The sequence below is a fragment of the Schistocerca cancellata genome, chromosome 9 (genome assembly GCF_023864275.1).
Source record: "Schistocerca cancellata isolate TAMUIC-IGC-003103 chromosome 9, iqSchCanc2.1, whole genome shotgun sequence".
Taxonomy (NCBI): domain Eukaryota; kingdom Metazoa; phylum Arthropoda; class Insecta; order Orthoptera; family Acrididae; genus Schistocerca; species Schistocerca cancellata.
The window spans coordinates 179,474,732-179,498,408 of record NC_064634.1 but is presented as its reverse complement, the minus strand read 5'-3'; the positions used below and the strand labels follow the sequence as shown (position 1 = coordinate 179,498,408).

At 37.6% G+C, this 23,677-nt stretch overlaps 1 protein-coding gene across 1 annotated transcript in view; it reads right to left on the bottom strand.

Annotated features, from left to right (window-relative positions):
- Positions 1-23,677, bottom strand: part of LOC126100451 (cubilin) — a 771,806-nt gene that overhangs the window by 220,824 nt on the left and 527,305 nt on the right. The window contains exon 47 of the mRNA XM_049911056.1: positions 15,822-16,058. Coding sequence (XP_049767013.1) covers positions 15,822-16,058 — 237 coding nt within the window. The remainder of the gene's footprint in view (positions 1-15,821; positions 16,059-23,677) is intronic.

Below are 23,677 nucleotides of genomic sequence, written 5' to 3'. Positions count from 1 at the left end.
CTACAGTTCCTGAAGAGGTGAAAGAGCCTTTTCAGTACATGAATGGGAAATGGTATGGATAATTGACTGATCTGATCCTATCCAAAAAAATATTTTAGGGGTAAAGTGGTCACCCATTAAGATCTCTGGGAGACTACAAGTAAGGAGCATGTTATCAGGAAAAACAAAACTGGCATTCTATGATTTGATGTGTGTAATGTTAGATCCCTTAATCAGATAGGTAGGCTGGTGAATATAAAATTGGAAATGGATAGGTTGAATTTAGGTATAGTAAGAATTAGCAAAGTGCTGTAACACAAAGAATAGGACTTCTGGTCAGGTGAATAGAGGGTTATTATACAAAATCAAGTAATGATAATGTAGGATTACACTTAATAAGGAGTGAGAAAATAAGAATATAGGTAAGCTAATATGAACAGGATAGTGAGAATATCATCATAACCAAGATAGACAAGCAGCCAACATCTACCACAGTAGTATATGTTTACTTGCCAACTAGATCCACAGATGCTAAAGAGGCTGGAAAAAAATACTATTCACACAGTTAAAGGAGACAAAAATTTAGTTGCGATGGAAGACTGGAATTTGATGGTAGGAAATGGAGGAGAAGGATTAGTAGGAGAATGTGTACTGGTTGGTGGGCAGGGGGGGGGGGGGGGGGGGGGGGGGAGGAATGGAAGAGGAAAAGCTGTCTGGCTGTCTGATACAATTTTGCACATAACATAATCAACCACTGATAACACTTAGTTTAAGAATCATGAAAAAAGGTTGTATACAAGGAAGAGACACTGGAGACACTGGAGGGTTTCAGATTGATTATATGAAGGTAAAACAGAGATCTCAAAACCTGATTTAAAACTGTAAGGCAATTCCAGGGGCATTTAGCCCATGAAAGGAAAAAAATATATAAAAATGCAGCACATAAAACAAGTGAAAGGGAATATATAGATCTAGAAAATAAGCCCATTTTCTAGGACATAATTGATCCCAAAGATGAGACCCAAATGATGATAAATATGTCAACTTTTTAAGCTATTGATTCTTGTCTTAAACTATAAAAGTTATCTCGGTTGATAATTTTTACAACATTACATGTGTATTTACAAATTTCGTTACGATAGCATTTACAATAGCTGTGAGGGGGTAACCAATAAAAGGTATTATTTTTTAAAAGCTATAGATTTTCAAATTGCTTTCAAAAGAACCTTATCCCCTTCAAAATACTCTCCATTACAACTAATACATTTGTCCCACCAGTGCTTTCACTCTTCAAAACATTTTTTGCAGTCACCCTTAGAAATGGCTGACGGCTCCTCCTTCATTTTTTTCTTGACTTCTTCAATGCTGTCAAATCAGTGTTCTTTCATGCCCCTTTTCCTGGATGGAAATAAAAAGTTGCACGGAGGCAGGTCAGGTGAGCAAGGTGCTTGGGCCGCAGAACCATGCCATTTTTAGCCAAAAACTCCCTAACAGAAATGGCTGCGTATGCAGGTGCATAGTCGTGGTGGAAGAACCAGTCTCTTGTCTGCCACAAATCAGGTCTTTTTTGACGAACATTGCAGTGCAACCTTCTTAGAACTTCCAAATAAAAGATCTGATAGTCTGCTGATGGTCTATGAGCATAAGCTCTTGAATTTTTTCAATGTTTGGGTCAATTTGGGCAGTTGACTGACATCCAGAATGAGGTTTGTCATCAATCAACATGATGAGGTTTGTCATCTATCAACATGTTGCCATTTTCAATCCAGCAAACCATTTGTACACTTGAGCTTTCTCATAGAGTCATTTGGCAAGCTGTTTCCAACACTAATACAGTTTCAGCAGCATTTTTACCGAGTAGAAAACAAAATTTCACAGCTGCACATTGTTTACTTAAACTTGCCTCATAAAAAATCAAACAACAATAGAACAGTGCTAGCGAAAACAATCACTGCAGATGAACAGAAAACCAAGGTCAGAAACACAGTTGGCACTGAACTGGCAATGAGTTGCATAAAACACTTCTAGCAGCAGTTATGCATACTACACAAGCTCCATCCATGGCAATGTTATTCCAGTCCCCCCCCCCCCCCCCCCCCCTCCATATGACTGAATGTATTTACAAAATCAATTGGGACAGCATTTACAACAGCACTCATAGTACTGTAAATGCTCCCTAATGAATTTGTAAATACCGTATTTACTCGAATCTTAGCCGCACTTTTTTTCCAGTTTTTGTTATCCAAAAAACCGCATGCGGCTTAGAATTGAGTGCAAAGTAAGTGGAAGTTCTGAAAAATGTTGGTAGGTGCCGCCACAACTAACTTCTGCCGTCGAATATAAGTAGCGATACACAGGCAGGCTTTGCAGGCACAAAGATAAATACTGGCGCTAAAACCTCTGCATCAGCAAATAAATTAAAAAAAAAGGGTGGAAGATGAGCTTTTTTTTCTCCACCCCGAGTTTCGACCACTGCATTTTCATACATTATCCAACGAAGTAAACACAAATTCGGTATTGTTCATCTTCCAATGTAGCAGCACTTCAATGTACTATGAACATCCGTCTGGCAAGACTGTTCACGATTTTTGTCAGTATGGCCAACTCTACGTTCTGAATTTTTTCCCACCTGTGAGAAGAGATGATTGCCAGTAGGAACTTTTATGAATTGTGAATCACATGCAGTATTCTCTTCACCATAAGAATAATACGAATATAAACATTTTGCCATGTATTCTTCCGTGTTTGCTGCTATCTCATTTAAATCCGGTCTGCCTAATAAACTACGAAACTAGACTGAGACAACAGCAAACGCGGAAGAATATACATATCATGTCTATATTCGTATTATTCTTATCCCTGATAGTGATACAGTCAGAAATGAAGCACAGCAACTGACTAGATTTTTAAATCTAAGATGACTGATCTCTGTGCAGAATGTAATGTACTAAAGAGGTATCTGCAAAGATTTTCAAACGGAGAAAAATTTTCGCTAAACTCTCGTTCAGTACATCTTCTATCATACGCAGTCTATTATTTTGTTCTTGTTGATCATTATCAAAGAAAGCAACAGTGTAAGTAACAACAAATAGCAGTCTCTTGCCAGTGTTTCCCTTATGAGACAATTCCTCTCTTTTTTTTATTGTACGCAACGGTAGCGCGCACAAAAGCAAGCCATGCCGCAAGCGGTGATGGGTTGTAAACACTCATTGTCAGTATGCGACAAACAATGCATGACACAGAACAATAATGCATTTTCAGCAACAACAAAGAAAACGGCACTTACCAGATCAAAGAAAAATAAGCAATCAATTCAAACCAGACGAAGCACGTGAAAAAGGAAGGGTACCCATATAAATACAGACGGAGCGCCTGATGCATAACAATGGCTACCTGGTAAAGCTTCACTGTTAAGCTTCCGACTCAAACCAAACTACTGTAGCTGTATCGTCATTCATTCGACCTAAATTGTGTCTCATATTACAATGGCCCAACTTTGTTTCGATTTGGAGGTGCGGCCTAAAACTTTTCTCTCCCCTTGAATTTTGAGTCTCAAATTATTTCAGATGCGGCTTAGATTCAGGAATTTTTTTCCCTTGATTTCGAGTCTCATTTTTCAGGTGCGGCTTAGATTCGAGTAAATACGGTACATTTAGTCATAGTTATTATACATGATGTCATAATGAATTTTGTAAACACATACAAAATTTTGTCAAAATTGTTAAAAGATATAACATTTACATTTTAAGCCAAGAATTGATAGTATAAGGACTTGTAGTGTTTCGTTTGGCTCTCATTTTTAGGATCAGTTATGTGTTAGAAAATGGGCTTAAAATCTGAAACATAGGTCGTATAGTAATAATAAAGTCCGTGAAAGAAGGGTGAAATCTGTTTTGTTTAGTTAATACAAAACACAGTGCTTCATTAAGAACCCAAAGTTGAATCAATTAAAATAACTACCATTAAGTAATTTATACATCTTTAGAAAGCTTTTGACAATGCTGACTGGACTGCACTCTCTGAAATTTTCAAAAATTGCAAGAATAAAATAGAGGGAACAAAAAGTGTCTATAACTTGTACAGAGGCCAGACTGTAGTAATAAGAGCCAAAGGACATGAAAGTGAAGTAGTGGTATAGATGAGTCTGATACAAGGTTGTAGCCTACCCTGGTACTTTTCAATCGGTACGTTGTGCACGCAGCAAAGGAAACCAAGGAGAAATTTGGTATGGAACTGAAGTTAAGAGAGAACAAATAAAGCCTTTGAAGTTTGACAATGATACTGTAAAGACTTGGAACAGCGGCTGAATGGAATGGATAATTGCTTGAAAAGAGATCGTAAGACAAACATAAAGAAAAGTAATTCAAAGGTAATGGAATATTGTTGAATTAAATCAGATGATGATGTGGGAACATAATTGGGAAATGGAAACACTAAAGGTTTTAGAAAAGTATTTCTATTTGAAATGCAAACTAACTGACAATGGTCAAAATAGAAAGGATATAAAATGTAGCCTGACTATTGAAAGAAAAGCACTTCCAAAAAAGGGAAATTTGTTAACTGTAATACAAATTTAATTATTAGGAAGTCTTGAAGGTATCTGAAATGAAGCCTTGTACGGAAGTGAAACACAAATGATCACCAGTTCAGACAAAGAGAGAATAGAAACCTTTGAAATGGGACACTGCAGAAGAATGCTGAAGATGAGAGGGTAGACTAATTAATGAGGAGGCACTGAATCAAATTCAGAAAAACAGAAATTTATGTCACAGCTTAATTAAATTAAGTGTTTGGTTAATAGGACATGTTGTGAGTCATGAAAGAGATGTCAATTTGTTAATGAAGAGAAGTGAGTGGACAAAAAATTGTACCTGAAGACTAAGCAATGAATGCAGTCAACAAGTTCAAACAGTTACATGTTACATTAGTTATATGGTGATGAAGAAGCCTCCACAGGATAGTCTAGCATGCAGACCTGCGTAAAATCAGTTTTTGGACTAAAGACCACAACAACAACATTAATCAAACTTCATTTTCATTTAAATAATGGAAAGTCCAGGATGGAATAGCGATAATATGAAAAGGACACATTTCTACTCACCACACAGAGGAGATGTTTAATTGCAGACAGGCGCAATGAAAACAGAATGCTACAAATGCTCAGCTTTTGGACTTTGTTCCTTCATCAGAAGTAGAAAAAACACACACAGTTCCATAAGCACAGCTCACACACATTCACTGAAGCACAACTCACAGACAGATGGCCACTGTCATCTCCTGATGCTAAGGCCCAACTTGCAACTGTGTGTGTGATGTGAGCAGCAGTCCAACTGGAGTGGGTAGTGGGGGTATGGAAGAGGCCTGGGGAGAATAGAGGAAGGGATCACAGAGTAGGGGTGGGAAAAGATGCTAATGTTGCCTATGGGAGCATACAGGGACATGACGGAGAACAGGATATGGTTTGAGAATGAATTTTCCACTCTGCAGTGGAGTGTGTACTAATACAGAACTTCCTGGCGGATTACAACTGAGTGCCAAACCGAGACTCAAAGAAGGGGACTTTGCTGCCTTCTATAGGACTTTCAGGTACAGCTTTGGGTGTCTGGGGAGGGGGGGGGGATGCTGGGGTTGGGGGTGTGATTGAGGGGGGGGGGGAGGTAGAGTAGGAAGAGGAGAGGAGAGAAATACAGAAGGGGAAAGAACTATGTATGTCCTAGTAGGATAGAAGGCATGTGCATTACTGCAATGTGAGCAGGGAATGTGATAGGTAGGTAGAGGACAGGGACTAAAGAAGGTTGAGGCCAGATGGGTTACGGGAATGAAGAATATGCTGCGGGTAGAGAAGGAAGACAATCTCTATAGTGGAGCAAACACAATCAGACCTTAAAACCAATATTGAACCCAGCTTGATTCAATTTAATCTTCGATACAACTATGATCCACCCCCAACTGGCCCAAAATCGTACCCTGTGAACTTTCCAGCATTTCCTGACCCATTCCAGATATCCAACACAATCTTGAGTCTCTCCTCAAATTCTTAGGTCCATCTCTGAGCCTCCCCCCCGTATCTACCTCTCTTCTCATCCCCACTACTCACTGCCCTTCTGTCTTCTATGTAAAAGCTTACTAAAATACACAAATCCAAGTAGGACATATTATTGTGGCTGGTTACTGACTGGTCCCCACAGAGAGAATCTCTACCCCTGTGGACTAACTCCTTCAGCCTATTACCTGCAACCTATCATCCTATATAAAATACACTCCAACCATATCCTCCACCAACTCTCCAAAGTTACTGTTCCTTTACCACCGAGCACCCTGCTTGTCTCTTTTGATGCCACTTTCTTCTACATAAACGTCCCCAATGTCACTGCACTGCTGCTATTGAACACAGTCAGTACCTGACTGACAGCAAACCTACAGTCTCCTCCCTGTTACCATGGCCAACTACTACACCCTCTCCCACAATTACTTCTACTTTGAAGGCATTGCCTACAAACAAATGTAAGACGTAAGGAGTTGGCACCTGTGTCATATAGAGGGGTTCATAATGGTCTTATAACACCAATGAGTGCCTCACTCAGTTATGTAATTTGTCACAGAAGCATAATACGTCATCCAGTGTGTTCTCCATTTACCCCATCTACAGCATGTGCGAGATTCATTCAGTCATTTGGTTCCTCATGTTGTGTAATAAATTGGTGGTCAATGTCAACCCCTAGCTACAGAGCTGATGTAATGAATCATCAATATGTTACCAATGTGGATTAGGTTGTTTAAGTAAGGCCATACCAACAACCACAACAAAGAAAAAATTGGGCGACCGTGACTCATTTCTGAAGAGCTTATGTAGCAGGTTGAAAAAAAGGTTCACAATGATCGGTGTGTGACTCTTGAACCCCTTGAAGAAAGTTTTGCACATGTCTCATGAAGTCTGGGTGGAATTATGTCATAAACACATGGGTTTAAGAAGTTGTGTGCACTGTGGATGCCAAAAATATTGACTGCGGAACACTGTGAAAATCACATGTTGGCTGCATTCATATTTCTTAAATGTTTTCAAACTGTGGGTTAACCCTCCCTTGATGCAATGGTGACTGAGTACAAAACATGGGTGTGTCACTGTACTCCTGAGTAAAAAAGAAAATCTCTACAATGGTGTCATACATATCCTCTAAAAAAGTCAAAACTCAATCTTCAAACAGGAAAAACATGGTATCCATGTTTTGGGAGCAAAAAGGGCTTTTGTGGTCGATTTCATGTCCAAAAGGGACCACCACTGATGTGGGGACATACTGTGAGACCATACACAAATTCAGAAAAAAAAAAAATCAAAGTCAAAAGGAGGGGAATGCTGACTTTTGGTGTGTCACTCCTTCATGACAAAATCAGACCTTATTCTTTGCAGCTCTCTCATGACTTGATCGTGTCATTTGTATGAGACACTGTAACTCATCCACCGTTCTCCACTGATCTGACACCCTCGGATAATGATCTTTCCACTAAATTGAAGGAGTTATTGGGTGGACAGTGCTTTGCAAACAGTGAGGAGGTCATGGAAATTGTGACAAAGTGGCTTCAGGAGGCTGAGCAGACTGTAGATGATGAGGATATGCAATTACTGGTGGCACGTACCACATAAGATTCATTAAAAATATTCATTTTTTGATTTTTAACAATTGCTGTATTCTGATTTTCCATGTACCCCTCGTATTCTGCTAAAGTGAAATAGTAGTTAGTAATGTTCTATTTTACTTCAGTTTTCAATATATGGGGATTTTCAGTTTGCTGCATAATGATTACTGGCAACGTATTATAAGACTTTTTCACCAGAACGTGATACTCATTTTGAAGCCTAGGAACAAGTGCATTGTCTATAGTGATTTAGTTCTCCTGTTAATGCTGTGGTGATGAACTTCACAGTTCATTCTAAATTCACTCTTGTTATTATCCCCAAAGTAACATTAGTGACACTAAATCCCTAAAGAGGTTTCTGCAAGACATTTAGTCATTAGTTTTGTACAATATTCCTACTGCACACTCGACCTCAGCTGCATTGTGACAAAAGATTATGCCACAGGATAGTAAGGTGTGAAAGCATGCAAGGTAAGCAACCCCATCTGCAGATAAATGCAAAGAGATTTCTAAGTGCATACAAACTGACTCATGATTACCTAGTACTGCTTATAAAAATAAAGTGATCTAAAGTGATACAAGTATAGTTTTACCCTCAAAAATGTTAAAGAATAACAGTCCAATGCACAAACTAAGAACTTGCAATGGGACATCTGCCTCTAGCATTACTTTTCCTCAACAGCAGTTGTCGATACCAGTATTATTTTTCAAATTTTGGACAGGTCAATTTTATCTGAAAACTTTCATATAATTTTATACACAATATGTTATATTTCAACCTAAAATTTATGAAAAGGAATTACTTTATTTTTGATGTAACAACTGATAAGTACTAGCTCTGAATGTACAGTTAAAATTATTTTTTTTAGAGATATTTGAAATTACAAATTATTTGGCACACTAAAAATTTCTATTGTTAATTACAAAATCTAGTACTGTCTACTGTGTTTATTTCTGGATTCATTTATGAAATAATAATCAAACCTAATATAAATTCATTTGCCAAGGAAAATTGTAAACCCTTTGGAATATGGTTATTATCGCAGAGTGAAGTAGTAGTAAGCACGCCTGTGATGTGATCGGACGTATTTTTATAGTTTGGGCGAAAAATGTAATTTTGGCTTTGTTAATGTGAAAATTCAAAAGAAGGTATGATGTACTAAAACGTGACAAAATATACTAAAATCAACGCTGTACTCGCCTTTTGCAACCTAGCAAGTCTGAAATTGCTGAGCATTGCATTTCCACTGGACACTCAATGGAGTATGACAAGACAACAATATTGGCCACAGCAACATCCTTTTGGGTCTCCGTCACAAAAGAATCAGTGGAAATTCGCATGACAGACAATCTTATGAACCGTAGCAATGGCTACCAGCTAGATAATGCGTGGAACCCTGTCATCTCTAAGATCTACTCCAGACGAAGATGTCAGAGTACTCCAATGGCCGTGGCAATGGACAACGCCGAAGACAGCTGAGTTCTGCAGTTCCACCAGCTAGGGTGCTGTTGGCGGGCGGTGTGGTTCATCTGTCAATATGATTTTGACGCATGCATGGAATACTCGCTGCACGCTATATATTGCGGAATGGAGGGTGTCTTCTTCAGTCTTCGATGGCTCACCTGAGGACGGCTGGCAGTTGTCCAGTCGAAATATTGTGGATGGAAGCTAACGACGACCGGCTGCAAGCCCGAAATCTTTTTGAATAAAATATACTAACATAAGACCGAAAATTCTGCAACAACAATCTTCAAAATTATTTAGATCAATTCACCCATGAGGACCTAAAATGTGACAATTCCACCTTCAAGAATCAGACCCCTGGACAAGAAGAACTGGAGCCAACTCTACAAGAAAAGATAAGTAAACTAGAAAGTTTATTGTAATCTTACTCCTCTCAAACCTTCAGAAAACACTTTGCTTATTGTAGACAACAGCAGAAATTAAGAAGGTGGGGGGAGATTACAAGTGTGGGTGTTGTTCATTATTAATTAATAATGAAGTTTTGTCTTTTACAGAAAGTGCTTCATTTCACTGATTTTTGTAATTTATGTACAGATAAATTTTCAATCACATGGAGCAATAACTGAAGGCTGCCCAACAGTGATAATGTACTACCATTAATGACAGACTGGATCAAATGAAACTGCAGAGGATTTGACAACTACAACCAGGTACATCTAAAAGGAAAGATAAGTACACACCATTTGTGAAGTTAATTTGTTTGTAGACTCATGTGCTTGTTAACAAAATGAACAGGGACAAAAGCAAAAGAGAAGTACAAATGAAAGCTGTAGGATTCAATCAGGACATGTTTGAGCCGAGTGAAATTGTAATCATTAAAGAAACAGTAAAAACTGATATTCTGCAGTTAATTTTGGCAAAACTAGAGTAAATGAAGACAGTTACCAATAGCAAATATAGGGCTGTTAATGATCAGTTAACTAAAATAAGTATGACAACAATAGCAAAATGGACAGAGTACAAGATCACATAGATCGCACAAGTAATCAAGTTTAAGAGTTAAAAAACTAGTTGTGAATGAAAGTGTTGATCTTTTAGAAAATAAACTTATTCTTTTGGAAAATGAATTTGTAGCTGAGTCAGCAAAAGGATCAAAGAATGTTGATGATTTAAGAGCTGAGCCGAAGGCCGCAGCAGAAACAAAAAAAGAAAAAACAACAAAATATTGCCAGTTTAAACAAAAAAATTTTAAATGTAGGAAACAATATGCAGACTCACGTAACTGCTTTAGATCAAAAAATTTCAGCAGTTCAGAAAATTTGCATTCACAAAAATCTGTGTGCAAACAATGGTACTGCATGGTCCAATACTCCTATCAAAAGTTTTCCATCAGATAATTTACATTCAGTGGATTTTCTGCACCACTGCACAGATAGTTTTGTGTCAGGCATGAATGACAACCAAAAAATTAAATTTGTTAAAGGATTTCTTTAACACAAAGCTCTGTCATGGGGAAATTTAAATGTAAGTCAGTGGGAAACATATTAGAGTTTTGAGAAAAGTTTTTACACAAATTTTGGTTGGAAGCTGAACAGGAGAGAATCAAAAGCGAATTTTTGAATGGTCCTAATTGTAGGAATAGGGATGGCACTTTCAAAGAGTTTTGTAAGAACCAACTTCGAAATGATGTTGATTGATGCACTTAAAATGAGATTACCAGAAAGACAGACAAAGCGTTAAAAATATTTAAACATGTAGGATAAATGAACTTTGTTTTGACAGTACAATGGGTTGCCCTCTCAAGACCTGTTAGTGAAACCAGTCACCGTGATAAATAAATTGTGATCAAGACTGTTTTTGAAAGTAAATATTTGTAACACATTGATCACTGCTCACTCTCACAATGTATTCAAAAGTAACAAACTGAAATTAATTATGTAACTAAAATAATGCAAGAGACATTATTGTAATTAAAGTTCAAACTGATTTTCATATTTAAAACTAGTGATGATACTATCAAAATTATGTCAATTAATATTGTATTTTATACCTTCTTTGGCTTTAATATCAAATTCTTTATGTTTTGTAAATTTTGATTGTAACATCAAAATTGCAAAAAATTAATAATGGTTTCTTTTGAAATTTATTGTTAAAATTCCATATAAAGCAAAGCAGCAATGCTGCGGGGGAGTTATTTGTCTTATCAGGCAGTCAAAGAGATCTGTGAAGTATGTCAGTCAGTGTTTCGTTAACGTGACGGGTATGCAGTTCATTTGTCAATGAGTTTTGTGAAGTTGGAAACTGTTATATTCTTTCATAGAATGAAATCCAGGAATTAGAAAGTTAAGTTAAATGTGACAATCTGAGAGGAACATTATAAAGTGAACCCTTCTACAAAAAAGTTGTGTTACTTCAGATTTTCTTATTTACGGCCACATATTCTGTGTTTACTTCATTACAAAGTAATCCTGTTTACTCCGATATTTTCTAATAATTTTGCATTGTAGTGATTAATTCTGTTTTGGAACTACTTATCAATGCTACATCATCTGCACAGGAAAGCCTAGTAATATTCATCCCCTGCAGTTGGATACCTTGTGGAATAGTTTTAATAAGTCCCCTATCCATCTTCTCTAAGGTGAAATTAAATAAAAGATGTTAAATGGTGTCATTTTGTCTCAATTCGGTGTATACCTTGTCTCAGTTCAGTGTATACCTTAAAATTTTCAGTTTCTCATAAAGGCCTTGTTATATGATGTAAAGTTTCATCTATATACATTTTAACTAATCTGACTGACTTTGAGGGTATTTCAGATTCCTTCATTATATTTAGGGCTGTCTGTTGGTGTATTAATCAAACTCAATTTTAAAACTGATAAATAGTATGTGGACATACACACTAAATTCCCATGCCTTCTCAGTTACACATCTTAGCATGAATAAATTATCTAATATGGATTGTTTTCCAGTCTGCAGGTATGGTTTTCATCTTGAAAATTGTTTCCATTAAAGACTATAGTTCTAATTCCAGTTGTGGTCCTCCATTTTTAAATAACGCCATGTATCTGTTCTTAATTGCAAGCCTTGTTATTATTTAATTTTTTTATTTCTTCCTGTAGCTGTATTTCATTAACTTTTGGGTTAGAAACTTGTATGTCAACTGTATCAGGTGCTTCAAACTTAAAGTACAACTGTGGATCACTGCAGTTGAGTGGTTGTGAAAAGTACATTTTCATCTTTTTTGTATGTTGCGTTTTCCCTTGCAGATACTTTATAAATTCTTCCCTCACTGAATTTCCCAAACGATTTACTCATATTGTTGCAATATTCCCTTTCTCTAGTCTTAGGGTTCACTGAGTGACCTGGCAGATATTGTGATAATATTGCTCCCTTTCTGGATGCGGTATTTCCTTGCATTTCTTCCCTCCTTCCTTTTGGCACTTTATGTTGAACCAAACATTGTTAGTTCACTTTCAGTTTCCTATAATTCTGGAAGTTACTTCATGGCAGCTGGTCTTTATGTGTCTCCATCTGCTTTCCTCATATTGTTCCATAGGAACCAGTCTAGTTTTTACTAAGTGATCTTCCATCTGTTTTGTAAAGTTTTCTTTTACCCTTTTTTCCACTAGATTTCCTATGTTGTACCTAGAAATTTCCATGCTACTTCTATTTAGTTTCCTTTTGAGCTTTATTTGCATTTGGGATACGATTAACACATAGTCTGTGCCACAATCTGCATGCAGTTGGCATGGAAAACAGGCTACTTCTGTCTTCTAAGAGCTGGGAGCGACAAAGCCCACTGTGCAGATACTGGAGGCACCCCACTGATGCTCATACAAGGTTGCAGGATGAAACAATAGGACACTCGCTCTCTGCATCAAAAGGACAGACACAGGGCGTCCATTAAGACAGCCTACCTCAGTGCAGAAGATGCCACTGAAATGCAGACCAACACCAGACATAGAACAGCCACTAGCTACAGCCAACAGCACCACAACATCATCCATAGTAGTGCTGCCCACCTGAAAACAGGCTGACTACCACCCACCCAGATGCAGTAGCCACCTCACAACAACAACCAACCCACCAGCATTCAGCCAGGATGGAACCTCATTATGGATGAAAAGCACAGTTCTGTTTCAGTTCAGTAGATATTTTCTAGTCCAAGCTAGTTAAATATTTTTCTTTCTTTTCCTTGTGGGGGTGTAATGTAGTGACCTCAGTTCACAGCTCACTCCACACAATCCATCACCATCATCAAGAATAATCATCACTGGAAGGACTCTACTCTCCTGCAGTCAACAAATCACTATCTGTCACATTGTGAGCATCAGTGTGTATACATTTGTCGGGCATGTGTGTGTCAAATAACCAGCAAAAAGATAATATTATCTGTAATAGTAGTTATTTATCTTGTTCTAAAGTTCAATATTTAGATGAAGTGTACAGTTTATTAAGTACCTACAGAACCATTACTATTCATAGAATACACAAGGTGCTTCAGACCTACAGTACAAGTACCATTTCTCAGAAACATTACATCCCCCAGAATCTGCCAGAAAACTGAGAAAGCAAAGTCAGCTTCAAAATTACATGACCATTGTTTATGTCCACATATTCATGTTCATCATACGTTAAATGATGATGACTTCCAGGCAGTAACTGACTCCTACATCTGTGTTTTAAACCAAAATGTGGTCTTCACTGTTATTGGACTGTGGACCAACGAAGCCATTTTCATAGTTGAAGGAAAGGTAAATCTCCACAAAGCTCTCAATTAGTCAGACAAAAACCTTCATTGGTTACATCAGTAAGGCAACCAACACACCTGCAGCAATAATTCTTGGTGTGCACTCATCCATGATAAAGTTATAGAACCATTTTTTATAAAAAACTGAATGATGAGTTAACAGTCTGTATTTCTCCAATATACACCAAAGAGTTGCTAAAAGATGCTCCACTAGCAAAATAGCTGTTAAGGTGGGCAGCAATATTGATGTCCAGTACATTTTTCCTTCATGACCAGGTGTACCTTAAATCAAGGTCTTCTTGATGGGTGTATTTTTAGAGGGAGCCATTGACTTTGGCACCACAACTGGAAGACATAATCCCCCTTGACAATTTTTTTTGGAAATGCATTAACGGCATTGTATATCAACAGTGTCCTGTAATAAGAAATGGTGTGAAAGATGGAAACTGCGAAGCATGCTAGTCACTTCGAGATGCAGAGATACTTCAGGGTTTTGAAATGCATGAAAATGGGAGCAACTGTGATTAGAATAAAATATAAATATTTTGAATATCTATTACCATAAACCAAAGCAGAAAACATTTATATTTTCTAATAATCCGGTGTGAGTGCAAAAATTACTCGAATCTGAAAGTGTAAGTTTCTCCTTTACTACAATATTTTCTTTCCTTAAATGTTGTTCAAATCGTCACCACCAGGAACAAATTTTTTATTGTATACACGAATGGACTAACATTGTTTTCAGATATCAGGAGATACCTGCACATATTAAACTTGTATAAAACAACTTTCTGGGCAGGGCAACCACAGCTCAGAGACATTACAAATAACAGTAACTACACTCAACACTCATTAACCGTTCAAATTAAGCATAAAAATTATAAAAATTCAAAAGTCAAGAATGATGAGGTGTTTCCAAAAGCCACATAACTGTATGAAGGTGCTTTATTGACAACTATTACACAGAGCTGCAGGCAAGTTGCATGCAATGCAATCATCAGTGCCATGATCTCAGCCAAATCTCAATATATATTAAGATTATGTCATGCAAAAGTACATAAATTGAAGAAACAACTAGTTGATCCATCATTGTATTCATGTTAGTATTTTGCAATCATGATTTATGAAACTGACGGTTGGTAAAATTCACATTGCACTTGCTGTATTTGATATTCAGGTTATTACATTCTTCTTGAATGTCTGAAAGAATTTTGTCTAACTAATATATCCTATGTACCAGGTGGAACAGTTCTGTCATGGCTGGTTCTCCCAGGGATCTTAACAATTCTGAGCAAATTTTGTATACTTAAAGTGCCATTCTCATGCAGTATAGCTTCCATAATCTCTTCTATATCCACTTCCTCCTCCCTTTCCATAACATATCCTGAACATTTCTTTCTTTTATTGAGTCCTTCTATATATTTATGCTACCTTTCAGTCCTCACTTATTTGCTAGAGTTGAACACAGAATGCCGCCATAATTTTGGTACACCTTTTGCTCTCCAACAGGTACTGCATGGTGGCTTGAGGGGCACAGAGGTATAAGTAGATGTAATGCTGGGTTTACAACTTACATAGTTCTACATTCAAGAAAAATAGATAAATATACAACACATGAGAGTACTCCAGGTAGTAAAGCTGCTAGTCTGATAAAATATAAAGGAAACTTGTTTTTAACAGTTGGTGATTTTCCACATTGCCTTAATGGTGTGCTACATGTCATTGGACCTCACTTGTAACCTTAAACTACATAAGTTCATTCTAAATCTCACCAAGAGTTTGTTCATGTTGTGGCAGAAGAAAGAGATCATTTTCCATACTTCACTGTGAAAGACGATGATCACTGGTAGAAGATGATGATCACTGGTAGCACATCACAAAATTAAGAGCATTCTACAAGAGGTGGACTATCAATATTGACATCCTGAATGACACTTGCACACAAAAATAAGGTTCTTACATCTTACATGAGACATGGGAAAGTGCACATACCTGTTATGATATTTATTCCACTATACCACCATCTACAGAAGCCCTCGTAAGGACCAGAAACATTAACACTTAGAAGCTTAAGTGTGAAAGTTTTTGCAGTTGGTGTACTTGCTGCAACAGTCTGATTTCCCAATACTGGTGAAGCATCCCATTGCCATTCACAATAATAAGCACTACCGTTACTAGCTGGAGAGGACAAGACACCACTACCAAGAGGTGTTAAGGTGCCACCACATACTGTAAACATAAACAAAGATATACTAATATGTATATTTGTTAGAAATAGTTTAAAAACAGTTTATAATCAATTATCTTAGGAGAAGCTTCTGAATTCAACATGCATATGTATGATGTTTGACACAGAAGGTGGATATATTTGTGCATCAATACATAATTCACAGAAATATAATCAAGTGGCAAATATACAGAATCAATTTAATGAGTGAGTGAAGCATATATAACTAGCTTTAATATCTAACAGTCGACTTTTAAATGTCTGCCACTCAACCCCTCTTCTATGTGGCACTTAGAAATATGTCCTAATTCATATTGTCGTTATTCCATCCCAGATTTTCCACTGTCTTAAAAGCAAGCATGATTCAGAGAGAACATATGGGAAGTAAGGAAGTACTTTCTATTACAGACTGATATATGCTCATCGTTACGTTCGGCAAAATATTTGAAACCACTATCAAATCTCGACTCACTGTTTTCTTCTACAGACACAAAATGCTTTTCTAATCTCAGCATCAATATCAAGAAAATCTAAGCACCATCAATGCTGTTATCAGATTCTTCCATAATTTATATAGTCATGCAGAACAGGCTATGTGCTCCATTTGAATATTTCTTGACATGAGCAGGGTTTTTGGCTCAGTAAACCATGACCTTCCTTTCAGGAAACTGAGGGTATACAATATCAGCAACCCATCAATTAAACTATGTGCCCTGCACCTGATGAATCACAACATATCAAACTAATAATAAGGTTGCAGCTTTCAATACTTCGGAGCCTATTCCTTGTGAATCTATAAGTGGGGACAGGAAAAAAACTTTTTATTCTATGTCCACTTTTGATGTCATTTTATTTCAGTTTTGGTGTTATTTTTTGCCTATTTCAGTGCTATTCCCTGTTGTTATTGGTGTTTTTTCTACTGGTTTTTGTGTTATTTTTTCCTATGTTCATATTAGTTTCTGGCAGCTTGTTTTTGGAGTACTGGTTGCATAAATATTGTCTTTTAACATTCCCCAAAGATAAAAGTCACACAGGTTTAAATCTGGAGAATGAGGATGCCAGTCAACTATCTTACATAAAAAACACCTTGTATTGCTGTCATAGAAGCATTGGAAATGTGTGGTCTTGCAATATCTTACACAAAATAATCATACATCTGTCTGTTAGGTGTTAGTTCTCGAAAGAAAGGATGCAACATATCATTCAAATACCTGTCAGAATGTATTGTTTCATGGAAAAAGATTGATCCAATCATTTGTCTTGCACTAATTGCACATGACACTTCACATCATGCAGAGGTTGTTGACATAATTCATGAGGATTTTTGGAGCTCCAATGTTGATTGTTCTGAGAATTTAAGTGCCCTGACAAATGCAGCCATACTTAATCAGCAAAAAAGCATCTTATGATAAACTTCCCCATTGTGCACAGATTGTAACAGCCAGTTGCAATCACGGCATCAAGCAACAGAATCCAAGTTTCTATGTTGAAGCACTACCATTATTTCATATGATTCCATTTCAGTTAGTGCACAGCTCTGTGAGCAAATGCCCTTCACACACAAGTCTGAAGTGATAAATGGTGCAAAGATTTTCTCGGATTCTTTCCAAGGCTTTTCCTATCTCATATAATTTATTTTTGTTTAAAAAACTAGGTTCTCTATCTAGGCCTTTGTTTGTGTGAGATAGATCGAGTCTCCTGAAATTTCTTCACTAACCTGCATAATATTGAGGCACTGCAAACATGCACACTGGGAAATTTTCATATGAATTCTAGCCAACATTCCACATTTGATTCTATTTTTGCATAGTTCAACACAAGAAATACTTGCTGATCCTTCATGTAAACCATACTGAATGGAAACTCAAAATAAAACACCCAAACACTCAGTCGCACAGTACAGAAGACATGTGCACAGTATTTCTGTCCGAGGACTGGATCCAATAACAAACGGGCAGGGAAAGTCCCGGAATTGGCGCAGTTGCAACAATGACGTCTAGTAACAATATTTGAAGCAATTAAACTTGATAAATAACCTCAAAAGAAAACACCAGTATGCTCAGTCACACAGTGTAGGGGCACATGCAAAGTATTGGGGTTCAAGAACTATGCATAGCGACAACTGGCAGATACAGTGGCAACAGCCGCCAAATGCATCGCACGACCCAAGGACCCCTCCCTGGCGTCTTTCATGAGACACAGTGTATTACAGAATACAAACTGATTCATAATCTGATAAAAAATTTAACTTCAAAAGCTACATATTTATAGAAAGTTGTTACCTTTCAATAATTTATAGTTCATTAAAAAACCTAGAGGATGGAGTAAACACAAACAACAACTCTTAATTTTTGTCATACATGTAGAGTTGGACTTAAATCCAATTATTAAATTCACAGCCTGTGTCTCAAATAGAATTGCTAAAACATACCTTATTCTCACAAATACTGATGTTAGTATCACATGTGAACTTAAGTAAAGCTGAAACAATATATAAAAACTGGAAAGTAATTTCCAGAGACAAGTAAAATAATAATGAAATGTTGTCTTCACGAATATAACAACAACTGCTGAAATCAAGTTCCTTGCATTGCTAAAAACAAGAAAGTTATATTGTATTGCTATAGTCACTGATCATTATAAAGATGTAGAAATATTATACAAAAATTACCAATATCTGTCCCTTGTTTAACATAAATCTGAATATTTATTAGTGACCCATGTAAAGAGGTTAAAATGTAAATGTTCCATTGACAATGGAGCGAGTGCAACAAGTTTAGCACTAAGGTGTTGTTCAAACTGAGGTGATATGATATGCAATATGATTCACTGTAGTAAAGGTTGTGCAGCATAACACCTGTTGTTGCAACTCTTGTGTTCACACTGGGCCAGTACGATACACAATGCGATGTGACATGCATTACAACAAACAAGACAGAACGACTCATGTTTTTGGCTCAGCTGCAATCATGAGCTCTTCTGAAGAGGATGTTATTGTGACTTATCAATATTTAAAGCTCATACAACTGAAAAAGAAGTACTGTGTGCAACTGTACAATGCTATTAAAACCGATCATAGGTCATATGTGGTTTCTCATGACCTTTTTCCAAACAAACACAAATTCCACAAAATGAATCCAGACATTTCCACTTTTTCTAGCAACTAATACCAGCGATCTTGAGATTCCAGGACACAAAATTTTGATTTGCTTTTTCTTCTGCTGACAGGCAGGTAAGCAGGAATTACAAAAAAGATCAGTGAATTATGTTAAAAATGACACCATGAAAAGTTTATTTTTAATGAGACCATATAGTGTGATACTTTATTCAGTGAAGTACACATGTACAGTAAATAATGAATACAATTTCAAAAGCTGCCACTGTTTAGTATGTTACACTAGAATATGATTCAGATTCACATGTACTTATAAGTAACATTGCCAAATCTGAAGTCAGATAAGTCATTACTGATGTTGTGGCATTATATGGTGAGTTGTGTGTAGGGATAGATGATGTTGTGTTAGATATGAAGAAGGCACTGATGATAATGATGAGGAAAATTCCACTATCTCCTTCTCAGTTTTGTAAAGCTCCTCATTCAACAGCAACAGGAATTTTGCCCTTGAATATGACTTCATAGTGTAATCCCACAAACAAGTGCTTTTCTCAAGAAGCTGGATGAAAGATATCATCTTCAAACAGTCCTTGTTTGAAGGACATGTTCACTATATGCAGCACAGCAAGAAATGAACAGGACAAGATGTCTTCCCAGCTTGAAAGCATACATGTGAGTGAATGCTTCTGCTTGTATTGGCATCGAAATGACACAGCTCCTTACAGAACGGCACACAGTCATAGTGTTGCATGTGGCACATCATAGCTCATTGCAGCTAGCTACATTTCTTAAGCAGGAAGATACTCTATAAAATAAATCAAATGTAAACTGGCCAGCAACTATATTTTTCACTGAAAACTTTTCAAAGTATGTGCAGTGCTATATTTTATTTTAAAGTATAACAATAACTAAAGGCAATAATGAAAAGAAAACCAGTTCACTGTCATGCTATAATGTTATAAGTTATGGAAATTTTTTTTTTTTTACTGAACAATTTCCTCAAAAATGAATGAGGAAGACTGCATCGTGGAAAACACATGACTCCAAAACAATGTTTTTTTTTTTTTTTTTTTTTTTTTTAATACACAAAAAGGCAAATCGGATGACATGAAACTTCTCTCCCCACCTATTGTAGAGATATGAGCTGTGTGGAGCAACCAGCACTCTGTGTTGAGTCCAATGATAGGACAGAGACACATAACAGTGTCATATTGCTGTTGTCCCAGTGCGATTCAGTAAAGTTACTTCCATTATGTATCCATGCACTCCGCCAATGCAGGTTGCTTCTACATCATACCGCATCACCTCAGTGTGAATGGTGCCTGGGATCAGTGAAGAGGACAAGCTGGTGAGACATGCTAGGAAACGTATGTTGTGAGAATGCTCCTCATGCACTGCTAATGTGTCAAGTGAAACATTTATGTTGCAACTTTCATAACCGTGAGAAATATGTGGAACTACAAGCTAGAATCATTTATGAATATTGTTGAAACTAATAATTAGCTGTTTATGTATGGCTTGAAAATCCAGTATTCCTGTTCAAGAGACTCTGAGCCTGAAGATATTAATTTTGCACTTTGACTTCATCAAGAATGTTGAGAAGTAAGGTAACTATTGTGCCTACTTTTTCTTGTAAGGGAGTTGGTAGATTGAACTCACATCATGCGTGATGCCACATGTTGAAACCAGCTGAGCAAGGAGTCTCAAGATGCAACCCAGTGTGTTTCACATCTGCCTGATGTATTCATCCCTCCATATTTCTCAAAAGCTTACTGGTTTAGTTGCAAATTTCATATTCCAACAATAATGAAACAATCTTTGCTTTTTACTTGGATAACAGATAAAGTTTTTTCAGCAATGTCAGATTTCTGATATTTTTACACAACAAATCACACAAAAATTACACAGTTCAGAGAGGACTTTTATATGGTGGATCAACTACACTATATATTTTTGTAGTAGGTATGTATAAATATATAATTTACCAAATATGCTACTTTAGCTTCAAAACAAGAGAAATCAATGTCCTGCCCACTTGATTTGCTTCTAGCAGCCAATCACAGCATAGTACACGTGGTGTCATACAAATGTGATTTTGGAGGTAAAACACAGAGAATATTTATTCAATATTATTTTAACTATTTTGTGAATAAAGTATGTTGCAGAGCACGATCTGTTGCACAAGCTGGGGTCTAGGTTAGGTCAAAAGGTATCAGACAGCATGCTGATTTACATGATTGTACAATTAAAATCAAGTATTTGGTGTTTTTCATATTTATACATGCATACTATGAAAATATCTAGTTTAATTTGTCCATTTAATTAAAGATCTCTCAAATGTGCCATTCTTTGTATGATAATTTGTGGAAACGTGTCGTCAAATGTCAGTTTGATGACTGAAAGTGTAACTGGAATGGAGATCATTTGACATCACATCTAGAGCCATAGTTCTTTATGTAAGAAATCAGATGTTATTTAGAGATAATACTTAATTGCCACACTGGAGAAAAAATTGCAACTTCAAATTTGAGCACTCAATGTCATAACATAACCCCCCCCAATCCCTACTTACACACTCAGACACCTCCCAGAACATCTCTCCTGAATTCATTTCCCTCCTCCACCCTACCACACCATGCATATCCACCTTCAACATTTTCTTCATAATCCATAACCTCAACAATCCTGGATGTCCCATTGTAGCTGGTTGTTGTGTGCCCACTGAAAGAATTTTGGTCCTTAAGTGACCAACACCAACCTATTGTCAAAAATATAGCCCTCATATCAAAGATACCAACCATTTCCTTGACTGGCTCTCCACTGTCCTCAACCTGTTACGTCCCGGATCTCCACACGTCGCTGTCTATGCCACTTCCCTATACACCAACATCCCTCATACTCATGGTCTTGCCACTACTCAACACTACCTCTCCTAACCCACTACCTCATTTCTTGTACACCTTACTAACTGTACTGCTACTACTAACTCAACTGCTTCATCTTTGAAGGGAAAATATACAAATAAATATGCACCCAGCCTGGTCACCTTCAAGCCATCCTCCTATGCCAAACTGTTTATGGGATGGTTAGTGGAAACCTTCCTATCCTCCCAAAAATCCAAACCCCTGATCTGGTTCTGGTTCATTGATATCTTCCTGATCTTGGCTCAAGGCTACAACACCCTGTCCTCATTCCCTGACAACCTCAACACCTTCTCTCCCATTCACTTCATTTAGTGCTTCTCAACCAACATGCCACCTTCCTGCTCTCTGAGGACTCCACCCACTCTCTGTCCGCATTAAACCCACCAACCACCAACAGTATCTGCATTTCAAAAGCTATCATCCCTTCCACATCAGGGCACTGCCCCCCAGACCTAGTCCACAAACAGATTACCTGTGCCATATCCCACAGATGTGAAATTCTCCCACCACCTCCAAGAACCAGCTACAAATGAGTGCCCTCTTCATCACCCAATATCACCCTGGACTGGAACAACTGAAATACATCCTTCATCAGGGCTTTGATTACCTACCATCATGGCCTACTATAAGTGACATTGCAGTCAAGATCCTTCCCACCCCCCTAAAGTGGTGTTTCATCACCCATCCAACTTCCTACTCCAACATCCAAGTCCATCCCTATGCCACTCCAAAACCCAACCCCTTGGTGCAGGGGTTGGGATTGGGAGTGTCATAGGGATGCTGCAAGACCCAGGTGCAAGACCTGTCGAGTCTACCCACCAAGTACTTCCTATTCCAATCCTATCACAGAGTTATCCTACCCCATCAGAGGCCAGGTAACCTATTACGCAGATGTGTCATGTACCACCTCTGCTACAATCATTGCAAAGCTTTTTATCTTGGTATGACTACCAACCAGCTATCCACCAGGACCAACAGCCATGGTCAAACTGTACCAATAGCAAAGTGGACCACCCTGTTGCACAACATGCAGCTAAGCATAACATACTTGATGCCAGGGGTGCTTCACAACCCAGGCCATCTGAATCTGCCCGCCACCACCAGCTTTTCTGAACTGTGCAGATAGGAGTTATCTTCACAACACATTCTCCGCTCTTGAAATCATTCCAGTCTCAACCTACAGTAACCTACTGCCCCCACATCCACAACCCAACAAGAGTTTCTACCCCCTCTGTCGTATCACCTTTTCCCAACTAATGTCCCTTACTACACAGTGCACTGCTCTCTACCAGTGCACCCATTGTTCTTTTCCGCTTCTTTATCCTCTCCTTTCTGCTCCTTTTTTTCCCTCCCCTCTCTCCCACACAGCCTTGCTGCACCAGGTAGCTTTGTTTGCCACTTCTAGTCCCTGCATGGTTTGCCAGGTAACACTGTTTCCTTTTCCCCACCCATGCCCTGCTATACCTCCACCTCCACACTCCACAATGAATTGTTGCTGCCGTTTGAGGCATTTCAAGTTCAGTTTGGCCTGAGCAGCAAGAGATATGCGTATGCGAGGCAGGCTTGTTTGTGTAAATGCATT